Here is a 19521-nt window from a genome sequence, read left to right as displayed (position 1 = left end):
CCCTTGCCTTCTCCCATAGAGTCCTTTACATCTGTGCTTCTTTTGTTGCCTGGCATATAGATAGGATCATTGTTACCATTTTTCTAAATTCCATATATATGCATTAATATTCTGTATTGGCATTTATCTTTCTGGCTTACTTCACACTGTATAATAGGCTCCAGTTTCATCCACCTCATTAGAACTGACTCAAATGCATTCTTTTTTTATAGCTTAGTAATATGCCACTGCATATATGTACCACAACTTCCTTATCCATTCATCTGCCAATGGACATCTAGGTTGCTTCCATGTCCTAACTATTGTAAACAGTGCTGCAGTAATCACTGGGGTACATGTGTCTCTTTCAATTCTGTTTTCCTCAGTGTGTATGCCCAGCAGTGGGGCTGCTGGGTCATATGGCAGTTCTAATTCCAGTTTTTTTTTTAATTTAATTGGAGGCTAATTACAATATTGTAGTGGTTTTTGACACACATTGACATGAATCAGCCATGGGTGTACATGTGTCCCCCATCATGAACCCCCCTCCCACCTCCCTTCCCATCCCATCCCTCAGGGTCATCCCAGTGCACCAGCCCTGAGCACCCTATCTCATGCATAGAACCTGAACTGGCTTCACGTATGATAATATACATGTTTCAATGCTATTCTCTCAAATGATCCCACCCTCGCCTTCTCCCACAGAGTCCAAAAGTCTGTTCTTTATATCTGTGTCTTTTGCTGTCTTGCATTTAGGGTCATCATTACCATCTTTCTAAATTGCATATATATGCATTAATATACTGTATTGGTGTTTTTCTTTCTGACTTACTTCACTCTGTATAATAGGCTCCAGTTTCATCCACCTCATTAGAACTGATTCAAATGCATTCTTTTTAATGGCTGAATAATATTCCATTGTGTATATGTACCACGGCTTTCTTATCCATTCATCTGCCAATGGACATCTAGGTTGCTTCAATGTCCTGGCTATTGCAAACAGTGCTGTGATGAACACTGGGGTACACACGTCTCTTTCAATTCTGGTTTCCTCAGTGTGTATGCCCAGCAGTGGGATTGCTGGGTTATATGGCAGTTCTAGTTCCAGTTTTTAAAGGAATCGCCACACTGTTCTCCATAGTGGCTGTACTAGTTTGCATTCCCAACAGTGTAAGGGGGTTCCCTTTTCTCCGCACCCTTTCCAGCATTTATTGTTTGTAGACTTTTTGATAGCGGCCATTATGATCAGCATGAGATGGTACCTCATTGTGGTTTTGATTTGCATTTCTCTGATAATGAGTTCTGTTGATCATCTTTTTATGTGTTTGTTAGCCATATGTATGTCTTCTTTGGAGAAATGTCTGTTTAGTTCTTTGGTCCATTTTTTGATTGGGTCATTTATTTTTCTGGAATTGAGCTGCAGGAGTTGCTTGTATATTTTTGAGATTAATTATTGTCAGTTGCTTTGTTTGCCATTTTTTTTCTCCCATTCTGAAGGCTGTCTTTTCACCTTGCTTATAGTTTCCTTCGTTGTGCAAAAGCTTTTAAGTTTCATTAGGTACCATTTGTTTATTTTTGCTTTTATTTCCATTACTCTGGGAAGTGAGTCATGGAGGATCCTGCTGTGAGTTATGTCAGAGTGGTTTGCCTATGTTTTCCTCGAGGAGTTTTATGGTTTCTGGTCTTACGTTTAGATATTTAATCCATTTTGAGTTTATTTTTGTGTATGGTGTTAGAAAGTGTTCTAGTTTCATTCTTTTACAAGTGGTTGACCAGTTTTCCCAGCACCACTTGTTAAAGAGCTTGTCTTTTCTCAATTGTATATTCTTGCCTCCTTTGTCAAAGACAAGGTGTCCATAAGTGTGTGGATTTATCTCTGGGCTTTCTATTTTGTTCCATTGATCTATATTTCAGTCTTTGTGCCAGTACCATACAGTCTTGATGACTGTGGCTTTGTAGTAGAGACTGAAGTCAGGCAGGTTGATTCCTGCAGTTTCATTCTTCTTTCTCAAGATTACTTTGGCTACTTGAGGTTTTTTGTATTTCCATACAAAATGTGAAATTATTTGTTCTAGTTCTGTGAAAAATACCGTTGGTAGCTTGATAGGGATTGCATTGAATCTATAGATTACTTTGGGTAGTACACTCATTTTCACTATATTGATTCTTCCAATTCATGAACATGGTATATTTCTCCATCTATTTGTGTCATCTTTGATTTCTTTCATCAGTGTCTTATAGTTTTCTATACATAGTTCTTTTGTTTCTTTAGGTAGATTTATTCCTAAGTATTTTATTCTTTTCATTGCAATGGTGAATGGAATTGTTTCCTTAATTTCTCTGTTTTCTCATTGTTAGTATATAGAAATGCAAGGGATTTCTGTGTGTTAATTTTATATCCGGCAACTTTCCTATATTCATGGATTAGCTCTATAATTTTCTGGTAGTGTCTTTTGGGTTTTCTAGGTAGAGGATCATGTCATCTGCAAACAGTGAGAGTTTTACTTCTTCTTTTCCAATCTGGATTCCTTTTATTCCTTTTTATTTTCTGATTGCTGTGGCTAAAACTTTCAAAACTATGTTGAATAGTAGTGGTGAGAGTGGGCACCCTTGTCTTGTTCCTGACTTTAGGGGAAATGCTTTCAATTTTTCACCATTGAGGATAATGTTTGCTGTGGGTTTATCATATATGGCTTTTATTATGTTGAGGTATGTTCCTTCTATGCCTGCTTTCTGGAGGGTTTTTATCATAAATGGTCATTGAATTTTGTCAAAGGCTTTCTCTGCATCTATTGAGATAATCAAATGGTTTTTATCTTTCAATTTGTTAATGTTGTATATCACATTGGTTGATTTGCAAATATTGAAGAATCCTTGCATCCCTGGGATAAGGCCTACTTCATCATGGTGTATGATCTTTTTAATATGTTGTTTGATTCTGTTTGCTAGAATTTTGTTGAGGATTTTTGCATCTATGTTCATCAGTGATATTGGCCTGTAGTTTTGTTTTTTTGTGGCATCTTTGTCTGGTTTTGGTATTACGTGCATCCAGCAGAATGTTAAGAGCTTATATGGAGGCCTGAACTGGGTTTAGTCATGCACACCTTCATATGGTCTTGCCACCACCTTGCTCTCTCCCAGCTGTGCCCTTGGGGGGAAGCTTCTAGTGTGGAGAAGGCAAGCGGAATGCACAAGTCAAGGATCAGCGGGAGCCTCTGACAGCCCAGGGCCAAGTCACAGATCAACCCTCAGTCATGTCTTCTTGGTGACCTCCTACAACATGTAAGACCAGTGGATTCTATGTGCGAGCTCAACCTGCGCTTTCATTGCTTTAAAGTATGCCTGCTTCTAAGGGGCAGCATCACAGAGAGCTACAGCAACGAGTAAAACATCTCCAGGTCCACAGATACTGGTGTCAGCAGATGCACTGTAGACAGGGGAGCCAAAGCCACACCTGGATTGTGTCTGTTCCTGGTGGAAGCAATCACTGCCTCCTCCGTGATGGCAGGAACCAGCTCACCACATGAAGGGCTCAGCATTGGCCTCTGCTGTTGGCAGTTCAAGCATTGAAAAGAATGCCAGGAAGAAGCCCGGAGGCCTTGGTGAGAGGTCTGGTTGCTGCCACTTGAAGAAAGAAGCTGAGTGACACCCACAGGCAAGTCTTCTTGTCCACCTTCTGCACTTCCACAGTGAGTCTTGTGGAGGGCAGATCTCCTTACTGCCCTGTAGACATCTTTAGTATCAGTTGGCAATCTTTTCTCTGTCTAGTGTTAGCCAGCTGGAAAATCAACTACTCAGGGAAATCTTATGAGTCAGAAACTCAGGTCAGCGCTCTTTCCATACAAAATGGACCACAATGCACCATCTGAAGTTGGCCGACGGGAAATCTCCCACAGTCCCAAGCTGGGTGTGTGTGTCTACTTTTGGTTGAGGCCATCACTCTTGCAGATCCATCTGCAGAACAATCCTGTGCTTCTTCCTGTTCTGCCAGCTGGTCACAGGGAACGTACCCTGAGACCACAGATGCAGCCTGAAGAGGAGACATGAGGTAGGAGGAAGACACAGCACCATGAGTCTGAGCACCTGCTGAGTCATTCATGTATGCCTCCAGGGTCTGTTCAGGCCAGTTCTGTGTGCACTGGTGATGGACAAGCCTCCTGTGATAAAATCCTACCCACAGTGGGATGGCAGCGGGAGGTGGAAGCTCTGGGGGGCAGATGAGGCCATGAGATGGAACCCTCAGGATGGGGTTACTCCCCTTACAAGGGTCATGAGAGCGCTCGCTACCCACTGTGCTTTCCATCATGTGAAGACACGAGGAATAGTCAGCTGTCTGCAACTCAAGAGGGGCCCTCACCAGAACCCACCCTGCCAGCACCCTGATCTGGAACTTTCAGCCTCCAGAACTCTGAGACAAAGTTCCATTGGTTATACACCACCCAGTTTGTGGTCTTTTGTCATAGCAGCCTGAGCTGAGACCATACTGTGCCTGGTTTTCAGTGGAAGGCTGCTGCTTACATCTAGTTTTATTGCTTGTACTTCTCTAGCTCTTTTGGGATACACTTTTGATGGGGTCCAGAGGTGATGGCATGTCCCAGGTGCAATCATGAAAGCTTTTGCCTTTAGGTTCCCTTGTCATTTTTCCTCAGTGGGCAGGGACAACTTCCCTGCCTTACCTTAGGGTCTTTGCTTAGATATCATATCATAGTAATTGGTCCTAGTGAGCAGGAAGTAGTACCCTAGATGCCTTAGATGGTGAGAGCTATCCTTGAAAACCTGTGGTCTGTGGACTATCACGGTTTCCCTTCTAGAATGAAAGACAAGTAGTCAAAGACACCCTGCAGAGCCCACAACTGAGAGGCCCAGGCTTGGTGCATGTGGACTTTTCTGTGACCACATCTTGGCTGCTGCTCCAGCCTATTAACCGAGAAAGCCGTAGGCTGTTGGGTTTGAGTGAGACCTAGACAAAGACCTGCAGGTCTGATGCTCAGGCAAGCTTACAGCTGGCCAGGCAGAAGTGTGGGCCCCCTGGGGACTCCATGCTGACCCTCGGTAGTGTCAGAACTGTACTGCAGGACATTTGGGTGGTGATGGAGAGGCGGCAGTGAACAAGATGATGCAAGCAGGTTGAGAAGGTGAGAGTTATGGCATGAACAGCTCTGAAGGGATCCCGTGAAATGTCTGCGGGGAGTCCCTGAGCCCGATCCTCTCCTGTTCTGCAGATGAACCTGCTGTTCCTGCTGGGAATCCTCTAAGGACTTCCCAAATTCCTTGCTCACCATCACTGCTTCTGACAGAAAATTCTTCTCATAGCAAAAGTACATACTAGGCTCATGGCCCTGGGATTCCTTGATGTCACCCAGGTGCAGCTCAGCTACTGATGGTCGGAAGGCCTCTCCTGCTGCTGCTAAAGCGCTTCAGTTGTGTCCGACTCTGTGCAACCCTATACATGGCAGCCCACCAGGCTTCCCTGTCCCTGGGATTCTCCAGGCAAGAACACTGGAGTGGGTTGCCATTTCCTTCTCCAATGCATGAAAGTGAAAAGTGAAAGTGAAGTCGCTCAGTCGTGTCTGACTCTTAGCGATCCCATGGACTGCAGCCCACCAGGCTCCTCCGTCCCTGGGATTTTCCAGGCAAGAGTACTGGAGTGGGGTGCCATTGCCTTCTCTGCCTGCTGACCCCCTTATGGCCATTTCTCCTGCAGCCGAATATATCAGCGTGGGGCCACAGAAGGTAGGACATGCCCCTCTTACTGCTGTTGGACAATCCTGGGGAAGTTCCTGCTTTCCATCTGTGACTCTGCTCCATCCCTGGGCTCTGCTGTGCTGGTGACAGTGGTCCCTCTGAACCAGCAGGGGTGGGGGCTCCTGCATCGGCTGGTGTAAGTGACCCAATCACTGAGGGGAAGCCTGGGGGCTGGCACAGCACGAGCACAGTGAAACCTTTACCTGTAACTTGGTATCTCCAGGGACACATCCTGTCCTCAGTACTTTCAGGTTTGACTGTGTAAGAAACGAAGTCCTCTAGAAACAAGACTGTTGAGGGCTCAGGTCTTTTAGGAAGGACAGTGCTGGTCGCCCAACCAGCTACGTGAGGCCCAGAAAACCAGGCCCATGTGATGGGAGGAAGATGGATGGATGCAGGGCACTGCCCTTTCCACCTTACTGCTACTCTGGATGTCCCCCCTACTCCCCACGTGACATCCGCCTTGCAGGAGACTGTGCCCCGGGGTCATAGTGGACACTCCTTGGCCCCTGCACCATGAAGGGGAACCTCTCCTTGGTTTTAGGACCTGCTGATGAACCTAATGTGAACTGATTATTTTAGGACAGAACTGGAGGTTTTCTAACTGTATCTATCGCTCCCTCTATATTAATAAGCTGGTGCTTTACTGTGAAGAATTTCCCTCATCAGCAGGTGTGACCTGTGTTCTTTTTAATTATCAGCCTCCATGGTAACAGTTGGTGTGATGGTGGTTATGAGCCCACTCCCTCCCTCATTAGCTTAACTATGATGTACACGGATATTTATTTATTCAGTATTTGATCATCAATTTCAACTGTCATTCTTCTGGATGTTGAGAGTGAAAAGCCATTTCTTGGATTCCTGCTCCTGGAGCTGATCAAGATTTCGGCTTCAGCAACATCAAAAGGAAGAATGAGGACTTTGTGGAAAAGGTAGGATGACTGTAGAATAGTGACCTACAGCAGTACTGGCTAAGCAGCAGAAAACACACCCAAGTTGCAGACTAAGAGAAAAATCCATCCCAAAGATAAATAAGTAGTGACTTAGAAAAAGTTGTTTTATACTGAAACCAAGGCCAGCAGAATAAACATCATGCTCAAAGGTCCTAGAAACACTGAAATACTTGTACATATACCTTTACAGTGGATGTCTGGGTAAAGGACACTTGGCTGGACATCACTACCAGGTACAGGTGAGCATGGGTAAAACAAAAAAGACCATAATCATGAGAAATAAATATGTCTGACAAAAATAAAATAAGAGCCCAAGCAAGGTAAATCAACAGGCACATGGCTATTTGTCTTACCAGAGCTTTGAGAGTTTTTTTGACTGACAGTTTATAAAAGTTCTAAGTTTTATTTTTTTGCCAGTGATAAAAGTAAACTGGATAAACAAAACAAAACAACAAAACACAGGACTATTCACAAGTATATCAGGGCTTTAATTTTATTGTTTTTTTCTTAATGTTTTTGTTTTAAACCAAGTTTCCAGCTGTACACTTTAAGAAAATAAACAGGAAGTCATCCTCTGCTTATCCTTTGTGGAGGTAGGCGTGGAGGCGTGACCAAAACAGAACCAAGGGGCTACCTCATCAAGATGAGAAGCCAAAACGTGCTGAATTACAAAGAAAACACCCCATTTGGCTTCGCAGCAAAATGTAAGGGTGAGAACACTTAACGGATGACACAGGGCTGGCACTCAGCATGCCACAGCACAAGCTCCCCTCAGAAAATCAAATGTCTTCCTCAAATAAAATTGTCAGAGGACTTTATTCACTGTTTAATCTTCTGGCAGGAGGACTTCTTTGAAGTGGAATCTGAACACAAAGAGAAATGAGGAAGCAATTTGTTAGAAGGCTTCACGTCTTTTAAGAAGAATTTCACAATTTCGAACACTATCATTGCATTAATCTTATTTTTGGTGAAAACAAGAACGGCAATTAAGACACGCAATAGTTTAAATTATGAGGGCTGAGAAACTCTGAACAAACGACACCCTGTGAACATAGCATAATGGGCGTGTGAGATGAAGGCCCAGAGGCCCACCTGGTGCTTGAGTCCGTGACCCCCACATGGTGTGCCCTTCACCCCTCCCCAGCCCCCAAGTGTCTCCACTCCCAACCCTCCTTCTGGTACTTCAGTGATGGCTGGTCAGCGGGACAGACACTAACAAGGTTGACCAGGCTGGATCCCACCCACCTCCACGTCTGACCACTCCTGGGTCTCTCAGGTCATGGGGGAAGACAGAGGACTTTGGTTACCTGGTGGCATGCCTCCCAGTCTTTGCTGGATCATTTCTAAGTGGTGAATATATTCCGTCAAGGAATGTTCTGGATCTTGAGAAGCAGTCAGGGATCTTTCTGATCTGGGATTTGGGAGTGGACTGGATCTTCAAACAACAAACAACCAAGGGACAAACAAGAAGTCAACTCAGCAGACAGAATGCAGGGAGTGTGACAGGCAGTGGTGCTGGGGCTGGACACTAGTGGGAAACAGGGTAAACCTGATGCTATCTTCGTATCTTTTCTTTACTACAAGGGGAAAGTATGGCTTTAAAAAACACTGTCCTTTAGAAACTAACTTCTTTACAACATCTCCAAGTTTAAGACAACTAAAAGCTATTGTGTATTATTTAATTCACTAAATTTTCACACACTAGTCTACCTAGCATCCTACCTGGTTCAGCCCAGCGTCCCTCATGTGGCTGCCTTTCCTCCTGACCCCCTAGTGACCATGTCACGGCCCACTTCCTCCCAGGGCAGTGAGCATCTTACTCACCCGAGCACCATCCACATACAAAAGGCCTTGGCCACCACTTATTCTTTCAGAGGAGCACCAGCCTGGGCCCACAGGGGCCACAGCCGTGCTGAGAGTCCCGGCCCTCCTCGAACAGAACCAGGCTTCTGGGTCCTCACAGGCCCACATGGCTGTACACTCTGCCTCACTCTGGGGCCACGACTTTCAAAACACAGTTCTTGGAGAGACCACATGCACTGGTAGGATATGCTCAGTGGAGACACACATGAGCAGAAACACAGCCTCTAGCACAACAGGCTGCCCATACTTGTGGGCCTGGCTCGTCCGGTCAGAGCAGTTATGCCCAAGATTGTCACACTCTTAACACACAGTTCAAATGGAGGTGTCATCACCAACCAGAGGCCATGGAGTGAGATAGCAAATGTGTTTCATCCTTGCCACCCTGGGGGCAGAGGTGGACGTGTTTGCTCTGATAGCTCCTTTCCGAGTCCCAGGAAAGCACTTGCAGACAGCAGATAACATACCTGCCCGAGCCTCCAGTGCGGGTCCAACATCACAGATACAAACCGAGCTTTTCTACCCACTTCATGGGTAGGTTCAAAATACTGGAGAAGTCATAGTCAAAAGAATGAAATAAATGACTTCTAAAATCATACTTGAGCATTTGAATACAATTATTACTACTTATGTGTCAATCTGGAGAAGTGGAAATGGAAATCACATCTCTCTTACAGGAAATTGGAGTGCGAATCATGAAGATGATCAAGGCCACAGCACATAGCCATGTGATGCCCCCTCATGGCCGCAGCACGTGACCCCACAGCCACAGCATTTCACAGTCTCAGAGGATCATAGCTCCCACCACCCCAGCTACCAGGGAAACCTTTCCTCATTTGAATTTTTAAACAGGATTACACTCTCCCATTTAACTACAAGGCCTAATTGAAAACACTTATTCTCCCAAATAACTTACAGATGTTTAACATTATCACTCTAACATCTCACTTGCCAAGTGAGTCGTAAGTATAAAGATATATTACATGTGCGAAAACCCCCAAATCCCAAGGAAAAGAGATTAAGTAAAGCTAGCACCAAACCCTTCCATATGTGTGAGTGAGTACGTGCATGTGTGTGGGGGTTCACATGCCCGGGGGCCCTTCCACTGGAGGCGGACCTGGGCACCCACACAAATCTGCCCAGGAAGACTTCTGCACAAGGCCTCATTCTCTGCAGACTTGCCCCTGCCGACAGCTAGGACCCCGTAGTGGAAAAGCAGCTGAAGTTCCTCTGCTCACCTTTCCCTCCTGCGTGGGGATACTTTTGGCACAGGGTCCCTGGCCTGGCTGGAAGACACGTCTCGGGTGGGTGGGGATTCACGGGTGACAGGTAGAGACTGCTGCCGCCGTGGTACCAGGAATCCTTCCCCTAGAAATATTTAACAACAAAGGGATTAAGGAAAGAGAAAAATGTGTTTTTGTAAAGGATCATCCACCAAAATTTAAAATTTACAAGCTTTTAAGAGCCTACGTGACAATTTCAAGACATTTTTAAAGTATTCATTATAAAAACTGTATTAAAAAAACCTCAAGAAGGAACCTGAGTTTTGAGCACCTGCATTTTGCTCCTGCAGGGCAGACCCTGACCATCTGCATCTGGGTGGGCAGTATCCTAGAGGAGGGCTCAGCACCCTGATGAAGAGAGGAGGGCGCCGGGTGGCCTGGGGTGGATCTCCCACACCCAGCTCTGAGGAGTGAGAGACGCAGAAACCCTGGAAACCACCAGGTTCATCAGAGGCAGGGGCTGTGGGGGAACCTCCTGAAGAACCTTGAAGCCATCTGACTTCAAGATGTGAGGGTTCACAGGTGGAAGTCTAAGCTGACGGGCACCACTAGGGAAGCCCAGTGGCCGTGCAGGGCACTGACCACCGCAGATGGCCCAGGTGGCCTAGCTACACCTGGGCCTGGCTGGTCAGACGTGGCAGCGGACAACCGCAGACTGGATGGGACCGAAACAAAGGATGCAGCCATGCTCCCTGAGTGAAGCAGAACTTCACTCCATTTAGGGAACGGAAAGGCTTTTTACTGAAAATAAGCTATTAGTCAATACATGCAGCATTTCTGTATCCTTCAGTCATTGCTCTGAACCACTTTCTTCATAAACATTAACTATACAAACCTGTGTCTGTAGCCCAAATAAAAACCATTTTCCTTCACAATCCCTGAGCCTCCTGACAAGTGTACTGGCTGAGTCGCTGGTCCATCCCTGGGCTTTGGGTCTTCCCACTTGGCCCTGAGAAGGAACCCCGCCGCTGAAACATTTGGGGTCGGAGGTACCTGGGTGCAGTGCTTGGCCTGGTGCTAGGGCTCCTCTGCCATCTACTTGCTGCCACTTCTTAACCAAAAAGCGTAACCTACAAAAAAAAAAGGAAGGAAAACACTGAAAACTAGAGCAAAGCCGGAGTTTAAATAACCAAGAACATTTAGCCCCGACCACACCCTGCAGTGAGAGCTCGGGGCAGTACCTCCCCAGGCCGCTCCCAGCTCCAACCCGCTCTCTGCTCCCAGCCCAGCTCCCCACCCCGCCCCTCCAACCACAGCCCCGCCCCCAGCCCCACCCAGGCACTCGCCAGCACCTCCCCAGGCCCCGCCCCGCTCCGCCCTGTGCTCCCAGCCCCGCCAGCTCCGGGTCTGTCTGGCTCGCTGAGCCCTCTTCCATCACTAACGCACTTGATGGCCTCTCGCTCTCCATGAATCCATCAATTCATGGGGACCAGAAGTGCAGCGGTGTGGGGGCCCCGAGACCCCTCTCCTCGATGACCCCCGGCAGCGCCCCCACAGCACTGCTGCTGCTGCGTCCCAAGGCTGCGAGGCACCGCTGTGTGTTGACCGGAAGACGGACCATCGGACAACCCCCACCCACATGTGACCTTCTTCCTGGCCCAGGGTGGGCTCTCCAAAAATACGGCAGATGGGTTTCGGAGTGACAGTCAGGTGGGTGAACGGTCTGCCCTCAGAAGAACTCAGAGGGAGGCAGGGGGAGGCCCCCACCCCTACGGGGGGCTCCCAGCAGGTGTGCAGCTGAACGAGCTGGGGTGCTGCATCTTTGAGGGCCTTGGGACCCCTGACCTTTGCACACAATCCAGGAAAGAGCCAAGGGTGCCCCGCTCACCCCATGGCACCCGTTCTTGCAGACAGGTGAGTGTGGCCTGAAGAGGCACCTCCGTGGGCAACACAGAGCAGACACATGCACAGTGTTTAACAGACGTTTTTAGAAATACAGCAGATATTAAAATTATAAAATGGAATAGATTTTCATCACTGTTAACTGTGAAACAGTCAAAATTTCTTGTCGTCACACCAGGGAGTCCACCCCACTCCAAAAGTGCCTCCTGCGTACACACTGGAGGCTGGGCAGGGCCAGGTAGGTGGACACTCGGAGGCAGGGGTATCCCCTGCCCACAGGGCAGGCTCAGAGCTTGTCTACAAGGAGGGCTGGAATGTGCCACCCTAAGGCGGGAGGGGGGGGGGGCGGGGGCGCACGCGCACGTCTTCCTGCACACATGGTGACCTTTATGTAACACAGATTTGACTAAAATATAAGAAACTGAAATGCAAAGAAGTGAAATACAGTTTTAAGCATGATCAGACTGTCATCACTAGAGCCCCGTTAAGGGGAAGGCTTTGTTTTATAATAAAAAGGCAGCCTTACACCCTTCTGTCTTAGAAGATGTAGCTCTGCACAACATGGTTTCCAGAACGTAAAGGTCGTCTACATTTTAAGGCCTCAAATGTCTTTCACCTTAAAAGAGGAAACAACTGCAGAGTTTAAAAGACCGAAGGACCTCACACCAGCAGACAGGCAGTACCTTAGGACAGCGATCACCACCCGGACGGCTGTGCGGAACCTGGTGAAGGGGCGGGACTCCGCCGCCTTCCTGTCCGCTTTGGAAGGGAACACCCCCAAGTGGGCGATCATGGACAGGGTTTCCTGTTCCGAGTCCTGGAAGCCACCGATGAGCAGCAGAAGGTACTTCTTCTGATAAATCAGGGCTTTTCTAAAGCTCTCTGCTCTCAAATAACGCAGGTACAACTTTTCCATCTAAAAGAAAAGAACAGTGAAACTTGGTCACAGGACAAAGACATCCTCCTCAGAAGTCCCCACAGCAGAGCGGCTGCACCAGGTGCTTTAAAAGAACCAGAATTTCTCCTCAGAAAATTATCTCAGGAGTTGGCTCCCATGACATGTGACCAGAAACAACCTTGCTGCTCAGAGTTCCATCTGGTTTATCAGACAAAACGCAGAGCAGACGTTGCTTTGCCAGCACTGGAGGAGCCCGAGGGCCCAGGAATCAACCACCAAGCATGGATGAGTCTAGGGGCAGGTGGAGCTCTGCTCCCAGGCCCGTGGGCGTCCAGGGAGGGGAGGCTGCGGGAATCCTGAGGTCACAGGCACACATCGGCGTCCTATCCTGATGGGGCTTCCCTCGAGAGGCCCACAGCTTGGGCCTCATGGTCAGAAACACTGTGTGAACTGTGGGCCAAGGGTTTTCTCAGGCTGCAGACACCACGCCCTGAGATTCAAGGCATCAGGGGTTTCACCCCAACCCAGGATCTTAAGAGGCACCACGGGTGGAGCCTGGAGGCTCTGTAAGGCAGTAAAAACACTCTGCACGACACTGGCGTGGGGAATACATGTTGTCTTACACGTGTGGTCTTACACTCATCAAACCCACAGCCAGTACAGCCCCAAGAGTGGTCCCCATGTGATGACAACATGGATCTATCGACTGCAACACACGCACCATCTCGGGAAAGTGGGTGGTGTTCAGGGGCTGGGGGTGGGAGATCTCCATAAATTCCCTTCAATTTTGTCGTGAACTTAAAACTCGCCTAAAAACATAAAAAAGTCAGGAGCGGCCAGGAGATGGCGTCCCCCCCACACTTAACACTGCCCTCGGGCTCGCGCTCACCTTGGCACTGCAGGCACCGGCGTCCAGTGCTGGGTCTGGGTGTCGTGCTGAGCCTGCTGAGACCATCTTGTCCTGCTTCCAGGCAGACCTGTCTGACCTCTGCAAGGACCACAGATGCTGTGTCTATACAGTTGTTTTCCAGGAAAAGCATCTTGAGAAAAGTGTCTGACGGCACAGTGGGGACTGCTCCCAGCCCTGAGCCATCCCCCACACATGCCCTCCGGACACGGGGTGGGGGGGAGCTGGGCGGGTGCCGGCCACCTGGGTCCCACTTCGGCCTCTTCTCAGTGGTGCCCGAACTGTCACGTGATTATTAACAGACCATTAACACTCAGAGGTGGTTATGACCCACCACTTACTGAAGGATGACTGCACAAAAGGTACATCTTTATTAAAAACAAAACCCTCAACATTTGAGAATTCAAAGCTTTCAGCCTACTAGATACTCTCATCCTCTCTGGTCCTAGAAATGCCAACTTCCAGCAGATGCAGACAGCTGGCTCTGTTCCAGTCCTGTGGAACCACACACCCTGGGCACCTCGAGGGGCCATGCTGTGAAGAGGGGACATCGTGACCAGGCCACGGTCCCACATTGGTGGCACGGCCTGACACCTGCTGTGCTGAGCATCCCGCAGCTCCAGAGGGGACACATAAACAGAAGGAGGACCTACAGGGGGGGTCTAGGCTGCCACCCACACAGATGGCCAGGAGCTTCCTGTTGCCCAGGCTGAGGGTAAGTGGGAGCCCTGCTGGGGTCCTGTGCTCAGTGGCCTTCACGGCAGCCTGGCCATGGCCCGCCATGCAGAGAAGTACCAGGAGGAGGCAGGTGCTGAGCTGTGCCACCTCCCTGCTGGGCAGAAGGCAGAGACCATGCTCAAGGCTCTAACGCAGCCTGGCCTCCCTGGAAGGAGACGCTTCAGGGACAGAGGCCACCTCAACAGGAAGGAGACGCGCATGTCAGTTCTCCCCCAGCCGCCTCTGACTCACTCACTCCTTTACTTTCCTGACTGGCTAACTTCCACAGGAGAGACAAAAGCATCCCAGGAGACCCCGCCTTTAGTCTACCCAGGGTGCCCTGAACAAGAAGCCTCAAAACACATCCCATGCAGTAGTCAGAGGGGCAGAGAGCCAGGCTCTGTGCCCACGGCAGCCCTCGCCTTATAACCCCCCCTGCCAAGGAGCAGCCATGCGTCTGCTTGTGGGTGCGCCCCACGTCACAAGCACAGAGGGCTCTGCCTTCCTCAGAGCTTCACACTGACAGGCTGGAACTGGACAAAACTGAAAGACAGACCCCACGCCAACGGGACCCGCCCAGCCTTGACAGGACACTCTGCCCCACAGCACCAGAAATAAGCATGCACATCACTAAAACCTGCAGGAGAAGACACTAGGCACAGATGGCGCGTTTAACCAACGTTTAAAGAAACAGCCACCAGCTCCACAAACTCTCTTCCAGAAAACAAGAGGAGGGAAAATGTCCCAGTTCGTTAATGAGGCCAAAACCAGAGACAACAAAAAACCTGTCCAGATTAAAATCCCCCCTGAAATCGGACACAGAAATGCACAACAATATGTAAGCAAACAGACGCAGCAGCACATGGAGAGAAAAATACATCGTGACCCGGTTGGGGTTTTCCTGGAAAACGAGAGAGTCCAGACTCAACAATCAATGGACTTCACCATATTAAGAGACGAAACAAGAAAGACCAAACTATCACACCAACAGAAGAAGAAAAAGCATGACAGAGTCCGACATCCACTCATGACAAAAGTCCCAGCAAACCAGGAACTGGAGGGAGCCTCTTCAAACTAACCCCAGGGCATCATCTTCCAGGGGAAAACAGGCTCCACCTGGGATGGGACGGGGCTGGGTGTCCTCTCCAGCCTGGCAGGGGGCAAGGACAGGAAATCACAGCCATGCCAAGCAGAAAGAAGGAAACAGCCCCCATGTGCATATGACAAGATTGCCCAGGTAGAAGATCCTACAGATAGGCTCTGGGGGCCAAAAAGTAAGGCTTGGAAGATCGCAGAACGCAAGGTGGGTCTGTGAACATCAATCACGTTTCTGCACACCAGCCACAAACACCCAGAAAACAGAAAGCTTGAAAAGTACCATTTACAACAGCCCCCTAAAAAATGAGTTCTTTATGTAAAAATCTAACCTAATGTGTACAGGATCTGCAGGCTGATAGCTACAACACATTTAGAAAAAGAATTTTAATTGATCTGAACACATGGACATCAAAGTACACAGATAGGAAGATTCAAGACAGTTCAAGTACAGTTATAGACGTCAATTCTGCCCAAATGCTTAATAAAAAATTTGCTTCATAATTCACAAAATATAAAATTTATCCTTTTAAAGGGTGAAACTGAACTGGCACTAGTGGTAAAGAACCCGGTAGCCAATGCAGGAGATATAAGAGACACAGGTTCGATCCCTGGGTTGGGAAGATCCCCTGGACGAGGACATGGCAACCCACTCCAGTATTCTTGTCTGGAGAATCCCATGGACAGAGGAGCCTAGCGGGATACAGTCCATGGGGTCACAAAGAGTCAAACATGACTGAAGCAACTTAGCATGCAAAGTGTGAAACTGAACTGGCTCTGGTATATTCTTCGGGTTGTGCAACCATCACCACTTCCCAGTTTCATCACCCAGACCCGTGTGCCCTCAGCACTCACTCCCCACTGCCTCCCTCCAGCCACTAACAACCTACCATCTTGCCCCTGCGATTGTCTGTTCTGGGCATTTCGTACCAACGGAGCCTACACATAATGTCATCTCTGGGAACTGGCTTCTTTCACCTGTCGTAATGTTTTCAAAGCTTACCCATGCTGTAGCACTCATCAGTCCTTTATTCCTATTTCAGTTCAGTTCAGTCGCTCAGTCATGTCCGACTCTGCAACCCCGTGAACCGCAGCATGCCAGGCCTCCCTGTCCATCACCAACTGCCGGAGTCTACCCAAACCCATGTCCATTGAGTCAGTGATGCCATCCAACCATCTCATCCTCTGTTGTCCCCTTCTCCTCCTGCCCTCAATCTTTCCAAGCATCAGGGTCTTTTCAAATGAGTCAGCTCTTCACATCAGGTGGCCAAAGTATTGAAGTTTCAGCTTCAAAATCAGTCCTTCCAATGAATATTCAGGACTGATCTCCTTTAGGATGGACTGGTTGGATCTCCTTGCAGTCCAAGGGACTTGCAAGAGTTTCCTCCAATACCACAGTTCAAAAGCATCAATTCTTTGGCACTCAGCTTTCTTTATAGTCCAACTCTCACATCCATACATGACTACTGGAAAAACCATAGCCTTGACTAGACAGACCTTTGTTGACAAATAGTACTCCATTGATGAATATGTGTTGTGTGCTGTCCTTAGTCGCTCAGTTGTGTCCAACTCTTTGCAATCTCATGGACTGCAGCCCACTAGGCTCCTCTGTCCATGGGGATTCTCCAGGCAAAAATACTGAAATGGGTTGCCATGCCCTCCTCCAGAGGATCTTCCAATCCAGGGACCAAATCCAGGTCTCCTGCACTGCAGGCAGATTCTTTACTATCTGAGCCACAAGGGAAGCCCCAGGATATTGGAGTGGGTAGCCAATGCCTTCTTCAGGGAATCTTCCCAACCCAGGAATCGAACCGGGGTCTCCTGCACTGCAGGTGTATTTTTTAACCAGTGAGCTACTAGAGAAGCCCCCATTTACTGATATACCACATTTTACTTACACATTTATCAATTAATGAACTTTTGGATTAATCCTATATTTGGAAGGATGAATAATGACAATAAGAAAGCTTGTGCACAAGTTTCCATGTGGACATACTGTATTTTTATCTCTCCTGAGGGAGGCCCTAGAGGCAGGACTGCAGGATGAAGACAGCAGCCTCATCTGTTTTGAGGAACTGCTCGGCTGTTTTCCAAAGTGGCTGTACCATTTTACCTTTCTAATTCTTCCCACATTGATGTACAGAATGCAATCCCAGTCAAAACATCCAGCAAGATTCTAAAATTTATAGTGAAGAACAGAGGAACTAAACAAATCATTTGAAAAAGAAGAAAAAAAAATGGAGCATTCCACTATCTGACCATAATATCAGTCAGTTCAGTCACTCAGTTGTGTCCAACTCTTTGTGACCCCATGGCATGTGCCAGGCTTCCCTGTCCATCACCAACTCCTGGAGCTTGCTCAAACTCATGTCCATCGAGTCAGTGATGCCATCCAACCATCTCATCCTTTGTTGTCCCCTTCTCCTCCTGCCTTCAATCTTTCTCAGCATCAAGGTCTTTTCCAATAAGTTAGTTATTCACATCAGGTGGCCAAAGTATTAGAGTTTCAGCTTCAGCATCAGTCCTTCTAATAAATATTCAGGACTGATTTCCTTTAGGATGGACTGGTTAGATCTACTTGCAGTCCAAGGGACTCTCAAGAGTCTTCTCCAAAACCACAGTTCAAAAGCATTTAGTTCTTCAACACTCAGCTTTCTTTATGGTCCAACTCTCACATCCATACATGACTACTGGAAAAACCATAGCTTTGACTAGACGGACCTTTGTTGGCAAAGTAATGTCTCTGCTTTTTACTATGCTATCTAGGTTTGTCATAGTTTTTCTTCCAAAGAACAAGCATCTTTTAGTTTCATGGCTGCAGTCACCATCTGCAGTGACTTTGGAGCCCCCCAAAATAAAGTGTCTCACTGTTTCCATCATTTCCCCATCTTTTCGCCATGAAATGACAGGACCAGATGCCATGATCTTAGTTTTCTGAATGTTGAGTTTTAAGCCAGGTTTGTCACTCTCCTCTCACTTTCATCAAGAGGCTTTTTAGTTCCTCTTCACTCTCTGCCATAAGGGTGGTATCATCTGCATATCTGAAGTTATTGATATTTCTCCCTGCAATCTTGATTCCAGCTTGTGCTTCATCCAGCCCAATATTTTGCACGATGTATTCTGCATGTAAATAAGCAGGGTGACAATATACAGCCTTGACGTACTCCTTTCCCAATCTGCAACAAGTCTGTTGTTCCATGTCTAGTTCTAACTGTTGCTTCTTGACCAGCATACAGATTTCTCAGGAGGCAGGTAAGGTTTTCTGGTATTTCCATCTCTTTAAGAATTTTCCACACTTTGTTGTGATCTACACAGTCAAAGGCTTTGGTGTAGTCAATAAAACACAAGCAAATGTTTTTCTGGAATTCTCTTGCTTTTTCTATGATCCAATGATGTTGGCAGTTTGATCTTTGGTTCCTCTGCCTTTTCTACATTATAAATCTACATTAATCAGGCAGCTCATGAAGAACAGACATATAGACCAGTGGGACAGAACAAAGAATCCAGACATAAAGACACAAATATTGTTGAATAACTTTGGACACAGGTACAAGGACAACTCAGGGAGAAAGGGAAATCTTGTCCACAAAGTGTGTGGGAGTGTCGGATATCAACAGGCATAAAACAGGCCTCTACCTACCCTCAAACCAAAACAAAACGAACTGCAAACAGATCATGGACCTAAACATAAAAAGAACAACTCTAGGACTCTTGGCAGGACCCATACAAGAACAAACTGATACAGGATTGCATCAAAATTAAAGGCTTTTGTTCTGCAAAAGACACAACACACAGGAGAACAATCTCAGATGGGGAGAAAATATTTGCAAATTATATTTCTGACAAAGGAGCTATATTCAGACCATGTAAAGAACTCTCAAAATTCAACAATAAGAAAACAAATGATCCAACTGAAGAAGAGGCAAAAGACTTTAATGGACACTTCTCCAAAGAAGATCCTCAGACAGCACGTCACATCTATCAGCATTCTGCCAAGATGACAGGTAAAACACTAAACGCAAAGAGGCAGAGAAGCTGGAACCCTACTGAAAGGCAGCTGTTCTGGAAAGCTCTGGACACTGAACACAGTGAGCACTGGACACAGCAGTGCCCCAGCCGGGTGTTCACACAGAGAAAGGAACCCGTGTCCACACTCATAAGCTGAGGCGCGTTCGTGCCAGGCAGAGCCACTCAATAATGGATGGGACTGAGCTGTGGACACTCCACCTGATGGACCTCCAG

General features: G+C 47.5%; 1 protein-coding gene across 10 annotated transcripts in view; it reads right to left on the bottom strand.

Moving 5' to 3' along the window:
- Nucleotides 1-7144: 7144 nt before the first annotated feature.
- PCNT (pericentrin) overlaps nt 7145-19521 on the bottom strand; it is a 107160-nt gene continuing 94783 nt past the window's right edge. For all 10 annotated transcript variants that reach the window (XM_070466928.1, XM_070466934.1, XM_070466931.1 and 7 more), the window contains 6 exons: nt 13450-13548; nt 12346-12578; nt 10814-10890; nt 9776-9905; nt 7985-8112; nt 7145-7540 (listed from right to left, as the gene is read on the bottom strand). In XM_070466928.1, coding sequence (XP_070323029.1) covers nt 7497-7540; nt 7985-8112; nt 9776-9905; nt 10814-10890; nt 12346-12578; nt 13450-13548 — 711 coding nt within the window. In that variant the 3' untranslated portion in view covers nt 7145-7496. The remainder of the gene's footprint in view (nt 7541-7984; nt 8113-9775; nt 9906-10813; nt 10891-12345; nt 12579-13449; nt 13549-19521) is intronic.

This window comes from Odocoileus virginianus, chromosome 4, assembly GCF_023699985.2.
Source record: "Odocoileus virginianus isolate 20LAN1187 ecotype Illinois chromosome 4, Ovbor_1.2, whole genome shotgun sequence".
In the NCBI taxonomy this organism is placed as follows: Eukaryota; Metazoa; Chordata; class Mammalia; order Artiodactyla; family Cervidae; genus Odocoileus; species Odocoileus virginianus.
Note: the sequence above shows the minus strand (reverse complement) of the source record. Positions and strands in the feature narration are given on the sequence as shown.